Below are 21660 nucleotides of genomic sequence, written 5' to 3'. Positions count from 1 at the left end.
CCACTTTGCTGGGATCTGGCAGCAGCTGAAGGTGAAAGGAGGAAAATGAGAGCAATTCTGTTCTATAAAGGTTAATGAGACAGCATCTGGTGCCGTTGGTTTGTTAAGCATAACCTGCTAATATAAAAGAGGACAATCCAGACGGTTCACCAAACTAATGTGTGCCTGTATCTTATCTTTTGTCTGTTGTTAACATAGACTGGCTCGCCCAAGGGCAACACAACATATTTATAAGATACAGGTGTTTTGCTTTTGTATTGACCTACCAACAAAATGTATTGAATATTTGACCATGCCTATGAATTCCAGGTTAAAGGATTAGTTCATTTTCTTAAAAAAATCCAGATAGTTTACTCACCACCACATCATCCAGGGTGTTGATGTCTTTCTTTGTTCAGTTGAGAAGAGGTTCTGTTTTGTGAGGAGAACATTCCAGGATTTTTCTCATTTTAATGGACTTTGATTGACCCCAACACTTAACAGTTTTAATGCAGTTTAAAATTGCAGGTTTAAAGGACTCTAAACGATCTCAAACGAGGCATAGGGGTCTTATCTAGCGAAACGATTGTCATTTTTGGCAAGAAAAATAAAAAATATGCACTTTAAAACCACAACTTCGTCTTCTTCCGGTCCTGTGACACGCCAGCGCGACTTCACGTAATTATGTCATCATGTCAAGAGGTCACGGAGGACGTATGCGAAACTACGCCCCAGTGTTTACAAGTGTGGAGAAAGAGTACCGTTCCGACATTGTTGTATGTGGAATGATAATAATTAATGTCTTTATGTCAGTTTATTGTTTAAAATGGTTTGCAAATGTGTGTTTCATATATGTAACATGTGACCTTTCGACGCAATTACGTGAGGTCGCGCTGACACGTCACACAGCCGAAGATAGACAAGAAGTTGTGGTTTAAAAGTGCATTTTTTTTCTTGTCAAAAATGACAATCGTTTCTCTAGATAAGACCCTTATGCCTCGTTTGGGATCATTTAGAGTCCTTTAAAAACTGCAATATTAAACTGCATTAGGACTGTTAGGTATTGGTGTCCATTAAAGTCCATTAAAATGAGAAAAATCCTGGGGTGTTTTCCTCGAAGGACATAATTTCTTCTCGGCTGAGCAAAGAGAGACATCGGCATTTTTGATGACATGGTGGTGAGTAAGTTATCTGGATTTTTTTTAAGAAAATGGACTAATCCTTTAAAGTCTTATAATGTAAATATGGGATTTCTCTGTAGAGCCGAAATCACAGAGAGCATTTCTGTAGTGAGAACTGCGCTCTATCATATTTACAATCCCTGGCGTCGGCCTCAGGTCATGTAAAGCTGCATTTGCCTTGGTCGGTCTGGGTTGAGCTTGGCTAAACTAAAAGAAAGAATTGTTGTGCGCCGAGGTCACCAGGAGTGCATTACAGAGCCAAAATGAGGCCAGCCCTTTTAAAACAGCACAGATGACACAGATGCTGCTCCGCCACCATAGCCAGCGCGCAACATATGGGCCCGTTAACAGTGGCAGAGTATGATGGATGGAGGCTGTCACCAGGCAACAAAGAGAGGGCCTTTTAAATTATACTGTGTGTGTAGCCCGTCTTCTTTTTGAGAGCGCTCAATGGCGAGCTGTTATCTACAGACCAGCTCTCGTACGCCCTGTCTCTGCGTTCGCTCCTATTAGCCATGCAAATGAGATGCTCGGCAGGCCGTTAAGAGCTGGAGAAACATGTAGATGAAGAGGATCGTCCTGTTGCTTTATGGCTTTGTTTATGTTGCCATTTCTATTCTCTGCCTAATGCTCACTGCAGCAGCTTATCGGCCTCATCTTCAACCGCAGCCGGTTACTGCGATACATATTTTTAAATGCGAGATGAACAGGAGGGATGAAATGAAAGAGTGGTGGAATAAAGAATTCATGATAATAAAGAAGATATTCGACAAGTGGTCGCATTAGCGATTTTGCAGGAAAGGCAGTAAATGAAAGATTAGATGATATAGAAGGTAAATCAAGTTATGAGAAGCGTCCGTCAAGTTGGCGCAAGATGAAGACGTGGCCCATAAAGCGGTTTTTCAACAGCCTGTTCGTCTTGATGTCTAATTAGAATGTGGATCACTGCTGGCGCTGAGCTGTTTTCATCAGGTTAGTCAATGCAGGAGGCGGATGAAGTTGGCCCTCAGTTAGTAGTAAATCAGTTGGCCTGTTTGAGAGACATCTGTTTACCGGTCAAGTCATCAGGTCATTTTTTAGGTGTTCTTGTTCAGTGTCCATCTCTGAAACTTATCCCTAAGCCTGTCCCTAAGACTTTGTCCTATATTGTCATGTTGAAAAGTGTTTCTGTGATTAGGAAGACTTTTCAGTTTTTATTTTGAGACCAGAGTGCAGGTGCATTTGCCAGTATTTGGTTAAAAGAATAGTTCACCCCAAAAAAGTCATTGTTTGTCAAGTGCACAGTTTGTCAATGGCACCCATTGACTGCCATAGTAGGAAAAATGCATATTATGGAAAACAGTGGGTAGCATTAACTGTGTGCTTACTATCATTAATTTTAAAATATCTGACAGCTTTGCCAGTATTTGGTTAAAGGGATAGTTCACCCAAAAATAAAAATGTTGTCATCTTTTGTCAACCACAAAGCTGTTCAATGGCACCCATATACTGCTATAGTAGGAAAAACGCATATTATGGAGAACAATGGGTACCGTCAACTGTCAGCTTACATCATTAATTTTAAAATATCTGACAGTTTTGCCATTATTTGGTTAAAGGGATAGTTCACCCAAAAAATGTCATCGTTTGTCAACCACACAGCTGGTCAATGGCACCCATTGACTGCCATAGTAGGAAGAAATTTTTTGATAAAAGTCATGGGCGTAGTCAACTGTGTGCTTAGCAACATTAATTTTAATAATTCTGACAGCTTTGCCAGTATTTAGTTTAATGATAGTTTACAAAAAAATCATTTTGTCATTATTTGTCAAACAAATAGCTGGTCAATGGCACCCATTGACTGCCATAGTAGGAGAAACAAATATCATGGAATACAGTGGGTACCATCAACTGTGTGCTTACCATCATTCAGTTTAAAATATCCGACAGATTTTCCAGTATTTAGTTTAAGGATAGTTAAAAAAAAATTCAACATGATCTCACGTATTTCCGTGGGATAGTTATATTTTCTTACCATTGTACCCCACTCAAACCTCAACGCCAGGCGACAATTGTTTAAAGGTTAGAAAATATAAAAGAATAAATCCGAAAAAATAGTATAAACCAATACTTAAAGTGACATACAAACACCAAATCTAACCCTAAACCGAAGCGACAATGGTTTGAAAATAGGAAAAAGCATTTGAGTAACCAATCCGTGAGAATGCCACGGAAAAGAAAGTCCGTGGCAGGGCCACGGAAAAATGCGGAGATCCGTGAGAATGCCACGGAAAAATTAGCAAAACATTCCGTGACTATCCCATGGAGCTTAGTGAGATCATGTTGAATTTTGTCATCATTTGTCAAACACATAGCTGGTCACTGGCACCCATTGACTGATATAGTAGAAAAAACAAATACTCTGGAGGTAAGTGGGTACCGTCAACTGTGTGCTTACCATCATTCATTTGAAAATATCTGATAGTTTTGCCAGTATTTAGTTAAAGTTCACCCAAATATTTTAATTTGTAGAAAGGCATCCATTGACTGATTTATATTAGGAAAAACTAAACGTATGGAAGTCAGCGGGTAGCGTCAACTATGTGGCTAGGCAGTTGCAAAGGTGTTTAAAATGGGTGTTGTTAACTTAAGCGCCTTTTTATGCCTGATATGGCCGAATGGTCTGTGTGTCAATGCAAGTCTATTCATCCATTTCCCAGTAGCAAGCACCACTAATGACTTGTTTGATATTATTCATACAGTAAAACATGAAAACCTCACCCTAGAATGACTTTCCCCAAAGCATCTTTCCAGCATGTGTGTTGTAATGGAATCCACTGTAATCTTATTTCACAAACAAACGCTTAGCTTGCTCGTAGCGCTCTGAACTTTATCGTTATTCATTAGCTGTGTCATGGCAATACTCTCCAAATGGCCTGCAATTGGATTACTCGGATCTCCATGGAGCAAGACTAATGTGAATGAGACGAATATCGCTGAATTCGAAACCGTTGGGGACGAGTAAATGCATGAAAATGGATTTGTCGGTCGTTCGGAGTTGTTGGCTAGAATGAAGGCGTCGTTACAGGGTTTATATGTTGAATACATGGTCCCTCAAACCCATAACAGACTAATGAGAACCTTTTAAGGGGCATTGTGTGACAGATTTTATAGGATGGGTGTGTTATAGGGGGTCTGTGGGGAGCTTTATCCCTGTGTTCTGTAAAAGTAGCTTAGTTTAAAAAAGAAAGTGGCTGTGAAACGTTTAGTGCAAGAGAAATGCACTTTAGCTATAGATTCCTATGTACAGAAGAATATTCAATAATTTTATCTTTTCTAAATCTACCTTTGGTTTACTTTAACCCAGTGATTTTGTTTTTTATTATCATGATGATGTCATTCATTATTATACATGTGATTGGCACATGACAAGAGAACAAGAGAAGGGCTGTATGTCTACCCGCCAATGATCTAACAGTATGTCTCTTTCCAGTTAAGATTACTGATTGTTTCAGGTTGTACGTTTGACAGATTTGTTCCCTTTTCCTCTTTTAACTGCAACATACGTCTTGAGTGATTTATCATAGTTAGGTGTTTGTTGTATTGTAGTCTACTACCAGCTGTTTCCTAGTGCACTAGAACTTTTATTTGGTTCACAGTGAAGTATTCTTGTAATGTACTTGAATATAAGTGCTTATGCGTCATAAATGACCATATGCTGGTGCTTGTTCTTAAATCAATATTTGTGATTCAGTGGCAGGCACTCATTATGATCACTGTTCAAAATGTGCCTAATAGTCTGTCATGAAATCATTTCATATTTTTCTGTGTCGTGTTAAGACCTTTAAGTTGAAGCTTCTGTCTAACATTTAACAAAAAAGTTTGGAAGCGGTCACCACTTTTCTCAGAGTCTATTGTAAAAGGATGTTTGGGTGTGAAACTGTAATGGATCTCTACATTATGCATAACTACCAAGCTCAGACAATACCACAGCCAGAAACGGATACATAAGTATAGGTTTGGGAATGGAGATATGTAATTAAGTGCGATATTTAGCATGAATCACTTGATTGGTGGGTTCTGCCAGAAATAATGTGGTTTACTGTGTCATTTACGAGGAAGATGCATGTAGAGCAGTTTGAGAAGTCTTCAGCACTCCCGGTTAGTGCTGTCTGTCAGTAATCATAACCAGAATATGGTGGATTTGAGACTAAACTCTCAAAGTCTGTTAGCAAAGCATTGCATCGACATCCTGATCGTTTTCTGAAAATACGAAGCACCACAGGAGTTTAAAGTCGCCATCAAACGGAAGTAGTGATGGTCTTATTTTCCCCATGGTGACGTATATACTAGTGAAATTTTCTTCTTCTTCAGAAATGAAAAAAAGGGAGGGCTAGACTTGAATTTGTTTATTAAGAACTGATTGGATCGTTCGAAGTTGGGTCATGTTGCTATTTGCTACCGTATTTTCCAGACAATAAGCTGCACCGGAGTATAAGCCACATCATTCAAAAATGCGACTATACGTCGCTTTTATTTAGAAAATTATTTTACAAAATCCAAGCCGAAGAACAGACATTTAATCTGGAAAGGCAAGTTATTCAACTAAACAATAGCAGACAGAACAGCAGGCTGAATAGATGTCTGTACGTTAAAGTAATATTATCAGTTATTTAAACGATAAACCATAGCATACAAAACTTACCTGGAGCGTGGAATAGTCTAAATTAACCGAACAAGCCAACTAGCGTGAAGTTTGCATGCTCGTCATTCCGCATCACTGAATCCATTGAATTACATAAATACAGGAGCAGCATATAGTGGAATCTTGCCGGCTGTAAACCTTAATGTTGTCTCTTGCCTCATAAATGTCAAAATTATTTCACACTGACTTACAAGGTGTACCTGACTATAATACGCAGCACCAGCCAATTTATGAAAAAAAATGCCGCTTATAGTCTGAAAAATACGGTAATCGCAATCTTTTCCCGAAGCCCACCCACCTGCTATACCTTATGAGTGCAAGTAAAGAGAGATCGTTTTGAGAAGTGAAGGAGATTTGCGATTTTGATTAAAGATTTTGAGGGCACATGAATAAAAAAAAATGAAGCTCAGATAAGTCAAATATTCGAGGTGCCAGGAGTCAGGCCGAGTACCAAAATACACTTTTAGCCAATCAGCAGTAAGGGGCGTGTCTACTAACCGACATCGTTGCCTGGGTTGCGTATGTGTGGGGCAGGTCTATCAAAAGAAGGTCCAGATTCTATCTGGGTAGGGGCGTGTTTTTTTAGGTGATTTCAAATATCAACATTGGCTTTCAGAGATCATGCACCCCGCCTTTAAGGCCGTGTCTTTATACATAAATATCTATGGTCTGAGCTGATGCAAATGAGTGAAGGCGGGGACTAATTTGCATATTCATAGATCCGCGTATACTAAACGAGGGAAGGGTGTAGAGTTACACTCAAAGTATTTTAAGGCATGAAGAAATTATCTTCACAGGAAAAAAACTGCTATTTTGATGCTCAAAGATGAGTTTTAAGAGATACAATTGTCGACTACAAGGGGACTTTAAACTCAAGTATGCCTTTAGCAAGGCAAAGAAAGATCTCTGCAGGCTACTGACTCATTTTTAGTAAAAAAGCATTCAAAATCAAAAGGAAAAACAGCAATATTCTGCACATGGAAAACGTAGGCGCTGAAAGGGAAGCTAGACGCCCCCTGCCACCCCCTGTCACTCTAAAACAATGGCTTTGAACTTTTTAAGTGCAGCACAAGTGGCCTCTTTTCCTCAAAGAGACAGATATTGCTCTGATAACAGCCTCTGTCCGCTGGGCTTGATGGACATCACTGTCAGCACAGGCTTAATTTGACCTTTCACAAGCCCCTCCATGCCTGTGTATCACGCTCCATGAGTTATCTTGTGAAGTGAGAGAGAACAACAGGCTCAGGAATATTTTCGTTTTATACAGTTTTGTAACTGAATCGATTGTTTCAAAGATTGGTGACGATTATAGGAGCGGAGCAAAAAAATATACATTTTCTTTTGCAGTCTCTTCTCCCCTTTTAGGTCTAACATAAACTTAATCAATAGATTGTTTTATGTAAATGAGTAGGCAGGAACATTTTTACATCATTTTGAAAAAAACTCTAAACAACAAGTTCCAGTTCAGAAACATCTTGCCAAAACATATTTAGTATGGGTTTTATCTTATTTCAGTGACTTATATTTTTTTAATTTTTCAATAATCACGCATAAACATTATTCTATATACAAACGTGTACATGCTGCTCACATATAAAGTTTGTGCTGAATACTGTTTAATGAGACTTTTTCCATTTATAAAGTTTTATTACCTTCTCCAGGGCCCAAAAACCCCCTCAGACCCCATTGGGTTAACTTTGGCACCTAAAGGGCTCATTATGGTTGTGTGTAGGTCCTACGGCGTAGCCGCGACGGTGTAGGTTACGTGTAGGTTTTTATTTATACTTTTGCGTCGACGTGCAAACACACATGCAGACCACTGGTAGGCAGTATCCACTAGGGATGTAACGGTTCGGTGCGTACCACGGTTCTAGGGTCACGGTTTCGGTACGTTTCAGTGTGTGTATGTTTATGGGGACAAAAAGGCTACTGTCAAATTTAAAGAAATTTTTTGTGTGTGTGTTACAAACACCTAACACTTTGGTCACAACAGGCTTCTTTACAAAAATAAAAACCTAAGCAGTTTTTAACCTCTGCCAAAATAAACAATTTCACTTAACTCTTTCCCCGCCATTGACGAGTTATCTCGTCAATCTGCAAAACCGCTATTATCCACCAGGTGGCTTTTTTTATAAGTTCCGCAACTTATAAAAACCGGAAGTATTGCCTTAGGCCAAACAGCTGTATGTCCGTGTATGTTTTAAAGATCTCTATCAAAAGTCCTTCACAAAAATGGAATTATCTCAGCTTTTACCTACACATATTTGAGAGGTGATAAAAACAAAACACATGAAGGTAGGATGAAACAGATTTTTTTGTTTGAAAGCAGAGGGTCTGTTCTTTTATTTCATATATTGTATGTTTATATATTTAAAAAGGAGCATGTTCTGGAAGGCATTAAACTTTTGTGAAAATCATGAAAAATGCTGGCGGTGAAAGAGTTAAGAGCACTTGAGTTATTATACTACATGTACTAACATACAGTGCACTTCAAAATGAACATAAAAGAGCTTAGAACACAGGGTTACTTTTTATAATCTATGCCACTATCTTTAAGTTTTTCGCAAGAAATGTTTGTTAACATTTAAAAACAGAAGGCAGTGTGTGCTGTTTCAGTCTCACCTGCGATTGCGTGCTATCAACAACACCCTGTTGATGACGGAGCAAGCGACTCGTCATATTAGATGTATTGCCTTGCAGCATACGGCACTCGTGAATTTTACAGTTTTCTTTTAAACTTTTTTTGTCCACGTTTTCATGAGCATCGCTGCTGCAGTAGACTTAAATGAAGCTGGCTCTATTAGCGGCTTTTCTCTTTTGCTTGTCGCGCTAAATGGTCCGCAACACACACACACGCGCGCGCGTGCACCAACACGTGAGGAGGAACTGTGAGGTTGGCAAAAGATTTGCACATTACGAGTTGATTTGACGGGTACTTTCACGTAAACACAGGCAGGTTTTTTACCTGACGGGAGGGGTTCTGGTGGACCAATCACAGTGCTTGCAGTCTGCGTAGAACTGACCCGCTGTTAAAAATTTGCAGAGGTGCCCGTCAGGCTACGCAGAGGCAGATAACCTACGGCATGAAAATAAATTGGACTTTACTCATCCTGCTAAATTTGTGCCACAGACATAACTAATAGCAAATTGGTAGACTAAAGTAAAAAATATAGTAAACTTAGTATTAATAGAAAATGGACACGGAGAGATCTTTGTGATATATATAACACAAAATAACACAGTCACTACTAAAACATGTTGTCTTAATTTTAACGATCGGCTTATCAGTCGGTAGCTCATTCGGTCTGCTCTGCGCTTCAGTAATTGTTGTAATTATATTGACGTTGTGAAATAGCTAGGTTTGTATTAAAGATTAAAACTTTTCCATAGGGTAGCTTTGTTGGTCTGCCGCGAATTAAAGCTCCGCAGAGGGCAGCTCTTGGCACGGATCGTAAGTTGGCATCTCTACCCTTTACTTGTGCATTTTTATTTTTTTAAAAGCATTTTGGCACTGAGGTAAGATATTAAGGCTTCATTTTGCAGATGAGCCGTTGGCTGCCAATGCCTGTGATCGTGCAGCAGTGCATTGGAAATGCTCTTGAAGAGGCACTCTCTTTAAATGATGAATAAATCCACTATAGCTGAGTCAGTGTGTGGAGGGCCAGAGTTGAGTGTGTCTTAATGAGCTCAGGGAAGCTTAAAACGACAATACCACACACGCATTTTCAATGGCGGGCACACTTACGGCTGCCTTTAAAGACATAAAACAATAGACCGATCCTTGTATATGTATTCAAGTGGACTGGTGCTCTGATCAGAGGGTGTTGTAGCTGAATGATCTGAAATGAGAGATAAAAGATGACATTTTAAGATCACTGTGATTGCCCGTGGCTTCTTCCTACTCATTTCAACACTTTTCTGCTTCTTATGCCATGTAAGATACAGAAATCTAACTAAGATGGTGTTTACAGGGAGGGAGACCAGGCGGTAGTCAACAACCTCAAATGTCACAGATTTTCTCCGCTTGCGCACAGACGATGTGAACTTTGAAAAGCGCCTTTGTACAAGAGCTCAGGGAGCCGATTTGTTACCGAGATTATTACGATGTGAATTGTCCTTTTCTGTTGACTTGTAAGAGACGTCCTACCATGTCAGCCCACACCAACGACCGTGACATTTGTGACTGATGGTGACGTGTTGAGAAAATGACACATTTCCTTTCGTTTGATCTCTCCGCAGGGACCGCCCAAGCCTGTTGCAGTGGAACCGTGTTCGGGAGGTAAAGCGGCAGTGCTCACGGTGCTACTGTGCCTCCCGCGAGGGCCGTCTGGTGTACCGCCCCCTGGACAGTCAGGTCAGTAGCCTCCCAGTCACTACAGTGAACTGGAAAGTCTTTATTTCGATCTAGTAAGCGCTAATCTGACTGACGTTACACTTCTGTGAGTTCTATATGATTCATTCTTATACTTCCTCTTCATCATATGGAGGATGTCTGTCTCATATGTCTTCATTTAATCAGCCTGTTTCTAAGTATTTATGATGTCTGCTGTGTGAGTAATCTCTTCTCCCTTTGAGTGACATAAATGTGAGATGGTGCTAAAAGCTTGACACCTGTTATCCACCGACTTGTTTGTCAACAGCCATACTGTCATAATCGAGAACGAAATCGACTAAAAACAGCAACAAGTGCCACAACACTTGATCTGCATCATGTTAAAGTTTGTTTGAAACATTTTGTTGTGCAATGTTTATGCTTGTTCTTTGGCACATTATTTATGCTTTAATTTACAGGATAAGTGTAAAAATACATTTTAAAAATGTTGGATTGTTTTAAATATGGACATTGGCAAATATAGACAATTTCTCAAAGTCAAGACCATAGATATATATATGTACATAGATGCCATACTGAGCAATTCCAGTTTGTGCCAAATCTTACCGTCTAAAATCAATTACCACACGAAATACAACCCAGATTGCAAAATACTACGCAAAATAATTCCCCTAAAATAAAAACTGGGAACCATGTCATTTTTTTCAATGTTAAAATTATATAAGGTGAAAAACAACACTATAAAAATGCTAGTTTTTTTAAAGAGCACCTGTTAAGTTGCTTAAAACAACGTTATTTTGTGTATGTGGTGCAATAGTGTTTGCGTGGTTTATGGTTAAAAACACATTAATTTTAACATACTGTACATATTTGTTTCTCCGCTATGCCAATGCAAAGCTCATCGTTCTGAAAGGCGCAGATTCCTCCAATTTGCCAGCTAATCATTACGTTGTGATTAACCTGAACACCTCTTTCATCTGCCGGAAATGTGGCTCTCCTTACCATGTTTGGAAGATCAGCTCTCAATGCAATACTGAAAGGAGTTATTATCGTCTTTACTACCTTATCAATACGAGCCGAATAACTAGCACGACTTTAGCATAACGTAAAAAGATTGGTAAAGTAAGGGTCTGTGATCAACAAACAACATTACTCTACACTGCACAAAACTTGCGTTTAAGTCATGATTTGAATAGTCAGTAGTAGGGATGCAACAACACAGTTAGTCCATGGTTCAATAAAATTTTCGGTTCTTGTCCACGGTTTTCGGTTCGGTTCTGATGGCTTGTTTTTAAATTATTCTATGCTTGGGTAACAGGAACAGTGAGATACTGGTTTTAATTGCAATTCTCTTTAATTTATGTAAATGAAAAAATCATCTTACACATTTCTAGTGGATTGATAAAATAATATAAGATATAATTAAATAAAGAGATATAAAAATGATAGTCAAACTGAGGAACACGTGAATTCTTACATTTTGAAAATAAACACATGTAAACAAAAATTGGCCATTTTTTAATACCTGTACTTAGTTAATTAAACTTTACATTGTAAATCAAGGCTATACCTTACTGCACTTCTATTAAGTCCAACATTATTCTGTGCTAGAAACCAAAAAAGCGTCAAGATTACTGGTGAGATTTTCCTTAGCATCATACGAATTCTTTTCTCGATTTTTCTTGCGCGGAAGACGTGTTTGAAGCAAATAACGCGTGTTTGCGGCAATAACAAAGCCCAATTTGCGTCATTCGCATTGCCCCATGCGAATTTGCGTCTTTACATTAATGTTGTATGTAATCTACTCTGGCAAATAATTAATCCACACCACAGATTTAAAAGACAGTGGTGCTGCCTCTTTTTGTTGTCGGACTTCTCTGTTTACCATGTTGTGTGTGTGCGCAAATGAAATCTGCCACCAGCAGTTAAAGCAGCTGGCGCATAGTGACTGGATATCAACTCGCTGTAAGGCGTTTAAGTTATATATCCCAGCGCACAGATCATGCGGGCGCACACACAGTAACCGAAGTGGAAGGAGTATAAAACGGACAGATTTGGATGGATAAACCGAAAAACCGCACACCTGGTACTAACACACACTTACACACCAAAAGAAATTTAAAATTGTGAATCGAATAATAGGTGCTCTTTAATCAGTGGCTTGGTAAAATATGAACAAACCCAACAGTTCATGCTATAAAATAGTTTGAATGTCACTTTACATTCTTATTTAGTACACACGGATCTATAAACAGGAAAATTAGTCCTCCCCCTCCACTCATTCGCACCAGCTCAGACCATAGATATATAAGTACATAGATGCCACATTCAGCAGTTCCAGAGACGTAGCTGATAGTAACATAATGCATACGCTAGTTGCACGTTTGCTGCATATATTTTTTAGTCACTGATGATCTTTTTACATGTGCATTTACACTGCACATGTGAGAAGTGAATGCTTGCTTTAAAGAATTTCATTTCAACGTTAACGGTACATTCACACGGGGCAAAAGCGTTAACGCTTGACGGAAGGCTTGTCTGAAGCGTGGCCAACGGCCAATCATAGTGCCCACAACACATGCTCCGATCTTCTATAAACATTATTGGCTGGCTCTGCCTAGGTTATTTGCATAAGGCGATCTGATTGGCTGATGCACGCATTGCCGCTTAAAAAGTTGAGAAATCTTCAACTTCTGCCGCGAACAACCTGACGGATCCACAATTCAGTTCGGCAACTCATGACATCACACATTAAAAGTGAATGGGAAGCATCGACGATTACGTCCGTGTGAATGTACCGTAAGTCTACGTGGCATTCATAAATATCTAAAGCTCAAACTACTGATCCACACGTTGAGCTGTGTTAAGGTGATACAGCGGTTTACAGGTTTGTGATGTAGGAAAACGAAACGATTTCAAACATTGGTTTTGAGGAAATTAGCAATATTATGTAGAAGGAATAAGGAATTAACATGCATGCTGCTTGCATAGTATTTTGCAGTATGGTTTGTGCTACATGTGGGAATTAATTTCAGACAGGAAGTCAAACTTCAGATTTGGAGGTGGTCTGATGTATGTCAATCCTTAACTGCCGGTTATATCATTTTACACCACTATAACCCCCAAGTCTGAATGTCTTCTATTCTGGACTAAAACAAATCAGTAGACTCACAAGTGCACTTTGTATTTGTACCTCAAAGTGTCCTTGTCCTTGACGGTTATCTTGTTCCCAACAGAATAAAACACACCCTTACAAACGTAAAAAAAAAGAGAGATGATCAATACAATAATGATGGTGTCCAGTTTCTGTCTGGGATGTTTTTGTCATTCACATTTCACAGACGACATCTTTTCCCAGTGCAACAGAAGCATGGATCACGCACGCATATATTTAGTCTGCAGCACTTTAAAAGCGTTGTCAGTTCGAGGTCCATTATCAAAGACTTTTAAGAGCTACAAAGTGATAATATTGGGCTAAGAAAAAACCTTTTAGCCCCACCATCTCACAGCAGGCCTGTCAGTCATCTCGCTGCATTATGGGACACCATTGGCTCAACCCAGAACCTTGACTGAACTTTTGTTTCAACTAAAGCTTCTCTAATGGCTCTCTTTCTATGTGACGAGCACAAAAGAAGTAACAAACATCAGTACATAACAACCACAACAACAGCATAACCGATATGCAAAAAGCAGTATTTTTAGTGATATCTGTCGACAAGGGAGCTTTGATGTAATTGCATGCTTCTGAAAACTTCAGAGTGCCTACATGGTGCATTGTTGAAGTTTTTCATGAACACTTTTGGAGGGAGGTACATCAGAGAGAAATGAAAAGACTTCTTTTTAGAGAGTACGCAAGAGCTTCATACACAGACGTCTCTTTGTCATCACACTTTGAAAACTCTTTTAGAAGTTATGCAGCAGGATTGTTGTGTAGGTGTTTGACTTCCAGGATAAAACAGTACATCACCTTCACATAGCCGACCAATCAGCATTGACTGATGTTGGAGCAGCTTGCTTTTGTCAGCTGTCACCTTGCTGTGCCTGTGTCTCTTCCACTACCTGGTGTGATACGTGTGTGATCCTAAAAATTATGTTATTTTTTTATTTTTTTTCCCACACGACTGACACACTATAATGAAGTCATGAGCAAGCAGACCGCCGTGTCTAATCATATTGATTATATTCACAGATCCTACGAGATCCCCACGGTGCCGGTGGTCTTTCTTGTTTCGCACCTGCTAACAAAATCACAAAACGTTTGTTCAGTGTATGCATGTGTGATCAAATAACTGTATGCACTGACCTTATATGTGACCCTGGACCACAAAACCGTAAGTCGCACGGGTATGTTTGAAGAAAAAGGCTAAAGTTATTGATTTTTCTTTTATGTAAAGATCATGTTCCATAAGGATATTTACTACATTTTCTACTATAAATATATAAATAGAAAAGGCTACTGAAATGACAAAAAGGTAGGGCTGGACTTAAATTGTGTATAATTATTTTTAATAAATATTTACAGTTATTTAAGTTATAATTATAATAAAAGCAACATTTCATTTAAAATGACATTTTCATGTAATACGACAAACTTCCAGTTTAAGACCCGCCCACTTCCGGTTCCATCCGAATACAAATACAGATACAAATAATTTTGAGATTGTTACAGATACAAATACAGATACAAATACTGACTCCGCTGCACACCCCTAGAAACAACCCAGCATAAGTTTGTTTAACCCAACATGTGTTCTGCTGTCCAATATTTACCCAGCATTGGGTTAAAAATAACCCAGTAGTATTTAGAGACTAGAGTGTTCGCTTTCTTAAACAGAATCAATTGAAAAACACTTAGATAGATGCCCCATAATGCAGTTCCTGGCTCACATCCAAAACCCTTTAACCTGAACGATGTGTAGTTTAAGTTTATGTAAACGAGACTTTAAAAGCACAAAGATTGTAGGCGTAACCCCGTCAAAGACTCTGTCCTGTTGACAGATGTGTAGTTGTCACATCCCTCCCTCTTCAGCCTAGGTGTGATGGGTAATAAATCGATGAGGGTCTGAAGCTCAGGTTGTTCCTGCATGTAAATGCTCTTCGCCTGAATGCTCGAAACTGTGACTATACACACCGATGCCGAATTCAATTCCTTTTGGCTGGCCTGTTTGAAGTAATGAATTGTTCCCTCTCGGATAATTGTATTGCTTCAATAGAAGAGCGGGAGCAGTGCCAGGCTAGCGCAGAAGCCACCGTTGTGTTTTTAGGATGATTTGTGAGTTGCTGCTTTGAAAAATGGCTTTGGGGTTGCGGCCATGATTTTGGTCACAGAGGTCCGTGACAGAATCTTGGCATGAAGCTCGTTCATTAGAATAGGTTATGCCGGGAGCTGCTTTTCTTTACAGTTTACACATACACTGACTTAAAAAGAGATGTAGTGTGAGTACAAAATGTCTTTTTCAGTAACAAAAGATGAAGATTTTGACAGAACGTGTATGGTTAATTTGTAGATATATAGTAGCCATGTTAGTAGTTGGATTCTTACTGATTATATGGGGTGGACAGGTGTCTTTATGCAGCTAAAGACCTCAAACATTACCCTAATTTAGGATAATAAATGGAGTGGAGGTGGACATTTTAAAGCTAGACTAACAGGTCTTTGAGGGTCAGAATTCTAGCTGATAGACAGATGTTCAAATACTTATTTGCAGCTGTATCATACAAATAAATAGTTTAAAAAAATCATGCATTGTGATTTCTGGATTTATTTTTTTATATTATGTCTCTCATAGTGAACATGCACCTACGATGACAATTTCAGACCCCTCCATGATTTCTAAGTGGGAGATCTTGCAAAATAGCAGGGTGTTCAAATACTTATTTTCCTCACTGTATGTAAATCAATGCAATGTATATACAGATACATTAGGACATAGTTCTGTTGACAGATAGGTAGAGCCACTAAAGAAAGCAAAGCTTTTCAAACTTTAGTTTTTTCTGTCTACATGAATGGGCCCAGAGGAATCCATCTTAAAAAAATGAAAGTCGAATGAGCCGGTAGCCGTTCTTTTAAAAGAGAGCTTAAAGATACCATTGTATCCTTTTTTTGCTTTGTCATGGAAATGAATAGCTTTTTTGAATGGCACCAAGTTGAATTTTAGTCCTCTCTGACCCTTGGCTTGCTTTGTTGTGTGTGGTCTGCAGGTATAGCCATCGCCAGCGCTCTTATCGACACGTCCCAGCAGAAGCCCATGGACTTCAAAGAGAAGAGCCAAGGCCTGAAGAACCGCAAAGCTCTGCCTCCCGCTCACCAGGGCACCTGCGTGTGAACCATCCGAGCCTTTGTGGGCCGTCTTTTACCAGCGTGACCTCTCTTGTGCTGCTGTGGGCAAACAGAGGTTTGGTGTATCAGAGAGAGACCCCATGCGCGGGGATTATTTTGGTGACAGAGTGCCCTCTATTTCAACTCCATATCCCTCTATGCCAATAAAACCATGAATAGACCTCACCAGTGCCGTCCGTCTCGAACGACCCATGCCATCTCCACCTGCTTTAGCTCGGGCAACACTTTGTTCTTTTTCTAGTGCCTCTCACCTATATTGACTTGTTCCAAAATGTTCGCTATATTCACCACTTCCAACTTCGTTCCCCGTTTAAACATTTTTCCAGTTTTTCCTATGTTGAGAGTGCCTCTCCTATGGACGTCTCCCATTTTTAATGCCAGCTTTACACCAAGCACAGATGTGCCTCTCGCATGGTAAACTTTATCAATGAAGTTAAGAATGAGGACCACAAGACTTTTAAAAGTTGCAGTGTTTTAGGATTTTGGGATGGTCGCTGGGTTTGTGTACGGGTTGAAATGCTCACTCACCAACTAGACGTTTTTGCTCATAAGGCTGCTCACAAATAACGTAAGATTAATTTTAGATATTTCACGTTTTATTTAAGAGACAGGATTTGAATTTGTTACGTAAGCTAATGAAGTTCTGCATCCGGCAACCTCACGTTATGAACGGATCAAATCTGTCTTTAGCTAGAGAAGTTACATTTCATCTTTATTCTTCTTGTGAAGACTTTGCATGGAGCACACACACATATACACGCTATGCTTGAAAACCTTAAATAGTTTGTGGGTTACGTGTCACACAAAAAGTGTCTTCATGTTGTGAAATATAAGGTTTGGTGTGCACAAGCAGTTCACGTAACACGCCGAAATGTAAAGGAATCGGAAGGGCCAGCTGGAGTAAACCAATTGGACTTTAGGGAGTCGTGTCTCCCTGACCCGACAAACATCGAGTTTTCAAGCTTGTTACGCACCGGAGGATTGTATCGCAACCTGTGTATAGTCTTTTGTTACAGAATGCTAGTAGAAAAGCTGTCAATATTATTCTTCTTATTCGTTTTTGTTTTGCAATGGTACAGGTTTAAATGAGCAATGTCTCATATGTTTGCAGTAACACTTCATCTCTTTGATCTTTTGTACTCTTTAAGTTTCACATATTGTGAAGGTGGGAAGAGGAAAAAGACGATTTTGATTTGGAGGAGAGCGTGCAATTATAAACTGTTTCCTCAAACAGCGAGCTTCAACCCAACACTAGGAGTGTGCTCGAGCCCTCTGCGGAGAAAACAGGACATGCAGGAGACTGTGACATATCTCTATTGGGTGAGCAAGAAAATGTACAGCATTTTAATCTACAACTCGTTTGCTTTAGATGGACTTGAACACGTGAATCTAATGTGAATCGCTCTTTCTCTACATGTAGCTATTTCAATGTTTTTGTTTGTATTTTTTGCCGGTTTTAATAAAGGATAATTAAAGGTCAATGGTTAATTTAGGGCCACCCTCTGTACACGACACATAATCACGTCTTTTACATCGTTTGTGGAAAAAAGAAACGTTGGATTGTTTTTGTAACACTGATTCCTGTGTAATTCCTCTGTGATTGATTCTTTGGTCACACATTTAACTAACTTATGGAGGTTATGTTTTTTTTTTGTTTGTTTGTTTGTATGTTTGTTGGGATATACAGAAGCTGCTCATATAGGTTATTCTGGGCATTTTTAAACTTCCTTTTTAAGCCATGATCTGTTACAGACTCGTATAGGTATTGACAGACGGATTGTACAGGAATCATCTTGCTGTAACTCATAAAAACACATTCGTTCATCCCTCAGTGCATATCATTAATCTTCATTGTATTTTAAAGATGAATGGAAAATAAAACACTTGAATATTCAAGAAGACTATCAATCATTTTAACTCAAGTATCCGTTAAATTATCATATAGGGGCCCTCACCAGGTCTCATTGATATTAGCAAATAATAAACTGTAAACCTGGAAAAGATGAATTTACTTAAAAAAAAAAAATGGAGGAAAGTTGTTGCAAAACATTTATGTAATGTGAACTAAAACTTAAAAATTAAGTTTAACTTGAAATAATTTGTAATATGAATGAATCTGTCCAACATCTCCAGTAACTGAGTTCAAAGATTTTATATTTTATATTCATTTATTTTACTTTAAGGGTTATAATTGTATTATTACACAAAATTCATGACTGACTATAAGTGCCTTGTCTATGAAGAGAACTACAATAAAATGTGCTGAACAGGGTTTATGCAAGTAAACACTGATCACCTGAACGGTGACTTCACACAATTATAATTTTCAACAAAGCAACATTAATAATATAAGAGCTTAGACCTCATTTTATCATATTTTATCAAAATATTTAGGCATAAGGGATTATACATAAATATGATTTATGGGTATTCCTTACATCATGTATTGACCATTTGAAGAGTTTCGTTGCAAAACGAGATAAATCCATTTTTTTACATTTTTGTCAAAACATGTTTATTATTATGTTATCATGTTATTATTTTGTTTTATGGTGCTACTTAGCTGTATTTTTTAAGTTATGAAGGTTTAAATCAAAACAAACCTACTGCAGTTGAATTGAAATTAATTGGAATGCACAACCAAAAAACGAGACTTCTGAACAATTAAAAAATGGTGGTTATCTCGTTTTGCAACGAAACTCTTCATTTTAAGTTCGTTTCACTTGAATGTTTTAGTATGAACTTTGTACAGTTAAATGAACTAAGGTTTTTTCAAGTATATGTCCACATCTAAAAATATTAAGTGGTGTTTGTGTCATTGTTTAACCCTCTGGGGTCCAACCATTTTGGGACACTGGCAGAGGTTCTGACATGTTCTTACATTTGGTCTTTTTTCAGTTGCTTTAAAACATATTAATGGCTAATATCACATAACACTGTATTCAGCACAAACTATGCTACAATAGTATGTAAGTAAAATGTATGTTTTGTTTTTTTAAGTAAATAATGCTTATATGTGGTAAGTAAAAAAAAAGAAAAAGAAAAGTTGCTGAAATAAGGCCAAGGAACACATCCTAAAGACAATATGTGGGTTAACAGTGTAGTCTCCACTGTTAAAAACAGTAGATTTGTTGGTTCAACTTTAGATGATACCTGGTTGCCTTAAAATTTATTCAGTTAATTCAACTTAAAAATATCTGTTAACTTCTATTTTGTGTAAAAATGTTGTCAACTAATATTTTAGGTTGAATTGATTCAAAATTTTAAGGCAACCAGGCAACTTACTTTTTTAAGTTGAAGCAACTTTTTTACAGTGTAAAATGCCTGTGTATTACAGAAAAGATGCTACAGTAAAACAGTAAATGTTTATAATATTCACTGTAAAAACAATCTTTTGAAATTGCAGCTGGGTTGCCGGTAACTTACCGTAGATTTAAATTTATGTTATTTACTGGCAACATTTTGTCAAAGTTAAATGAACATTAAACATTTACAAGTCTTTGTCTTTACAGAGTAAAACTAAAAAAACAGCATCAAGCAAAACATTCTGGGAAACAAAATCTGAAGCAAAAAACAGAAAAAGGTTGATGATGATTTCTGGTTCCCGGAATGCTTTGCATGAGGCTGTTATTGTATGGTTTTATTCTGTAAAGATAAAGACTTGTTAATATTTGAAATGTATTTAACTTTGAACAAACTTTTGCCATTGGGTAACTAATTTAAATCTACTGTAGGTTACTGGCAACCCAGCTGCAATAACATTGTAATTTCTATAGAATTTTTTTAGAGTGTTGATATGTTCTTTACTATATACACTATATATACACTTGAGTTATTTTCAACCCAGCATTGGGTCACAGAAGGACAAACCCAGCCCATTGAATTGTAACTTAATTGTTGGGTCAAATGTAAACATTTTACTGGGTTAATTTAACCCACCAACTTATTTAGGCCTTTTTACCCAACGAGGGTGGAAAATAGTCCAGCATTTTTTATAGTGTAAAATTATATATATATATATATATATATAGTACTTCCTAAATTTGCTATTTTAAAAAACAAATGTTGGTAACATTTTACAATAAGGTTGTATTTGTCGTATGCATTAGCTAACATGAAGAAATATGGAGCATTATCAACATTTATTAACATTAGTAATGTCAGTTGATGCCAGTACAGTTCATGTTAATTCATTGTGCATTAAAGGGGTCATTTCACAAGACTTCTTTGAGATGTCAAATAAGTCTTTGGTGTCCCCAGAGTACGTATGTTAAATTTTTTGCTCAAAAAACCTATAGATGATTTATTATATGATGTTAAAATTGCCACTTTGTATGTGTGTGCAAAAATGTGCCGTTTTGGGTGTGTCCTTTAACATGCAAATAAGCTGATCTCTGCACTAAATGGCAGTGCCGTGGTTGGATAGTGCAGAGTGGGGTTATTATCCCCTTCTGACATCACAAATTTCAATGACCTATTTTTTCACATGCTTGTGGAAAATGGTTTACCAAAACTAAGTTACTGGGTTGATATTATTCACATTGTCTAGGTTGATAAAAGCACTGGGGACCCAATTATAGCACTTAAACATGGAAAAAGTCAAATGTCCGCTTTAATGTTCACAGTTACAACTTCAAATTTTAAAAATGTATTAGTAATTAACATGATGATTAATAAATGCTGTAGTAGTAATGTTTATTGTTAGTTTATGTTAATCAATTATTCTTAATACTGTACAATGTCACCTGGATAAACAATGCCTGTTTTTGTGTTTTATGATAGTTGACCATTAGTGTCTTGTTTGAATTTGCATATTTGACTTCTTTCCAACAGTGACCGGATGATGTTGAGATTCATTTTTACACACTGAGCGCATTTGAGAGAAAATTCACTGACGCTCAAGATGCCATCACTGTACATTAATACAGTAGTGCTGTTTAAACCTTTAAACTGGATGTTTGGTGTAAATTATTAAAAAAACATAAATATCTTTTACAACTTCAGAAAGCCATTACTATATGAATTTAAACACAAAATAATAACAGACCCTGATCATCCTTTTTAAACGTGTACATGCACCTGGCTCTTAATATGTATCCCTGGACCACAAAACTAGTCATGGGGGTAATTTTTAATTTTTTTT

The 21660-nt window shown here is 37.9% G+C and overlaps 1 protein-coding gene across 1 annotated transcript in view; it reads left to right on the top strand.

Annotated features, from left to right (window-relative positions):
• atrnl1b (attractin-like 1b) overlaps positions 1–18341 on the top strand; it is a 126101-nt gene extending 107760 nt beyond the window's left edge. The window contains exons 28-29 of the mRNA XM_073867025.1: positions 10084–10198; positions 16379–18341. Coding sequence (XP_073723126.1) covers positions 10084–10198; positions 16379–16503 — 240 coding nt within the window. The 3' untranslated portion in view covers positions 16504–18341. The remainder of the gene's footprint in view (positions 1–10083; positions 10199–16378) is intronic.
• Positions 18342–21660: the final 3319 nt, after the last annotated feature.

This window comes from Misgurnus anguillicaudatus, chromosome 4 (assembly GCF_027580225.2).
Source record: "Misgurnus anguillicaudatus chromosome 4, ASM2758022v2, whole genome shotgun sequence".
In the NCBI taxonomy this organism is placed as follows: domain Eukaryota; kingdom Metazoa; phylum Chordata; class Actinopteri; order Cypriniformes; family Cobitidae; genus Misgurnus; species Misgurnus anguillicaudatus.
This window is presented reverse-complemented; position numbering and strand designations above follow the sequence as displayed.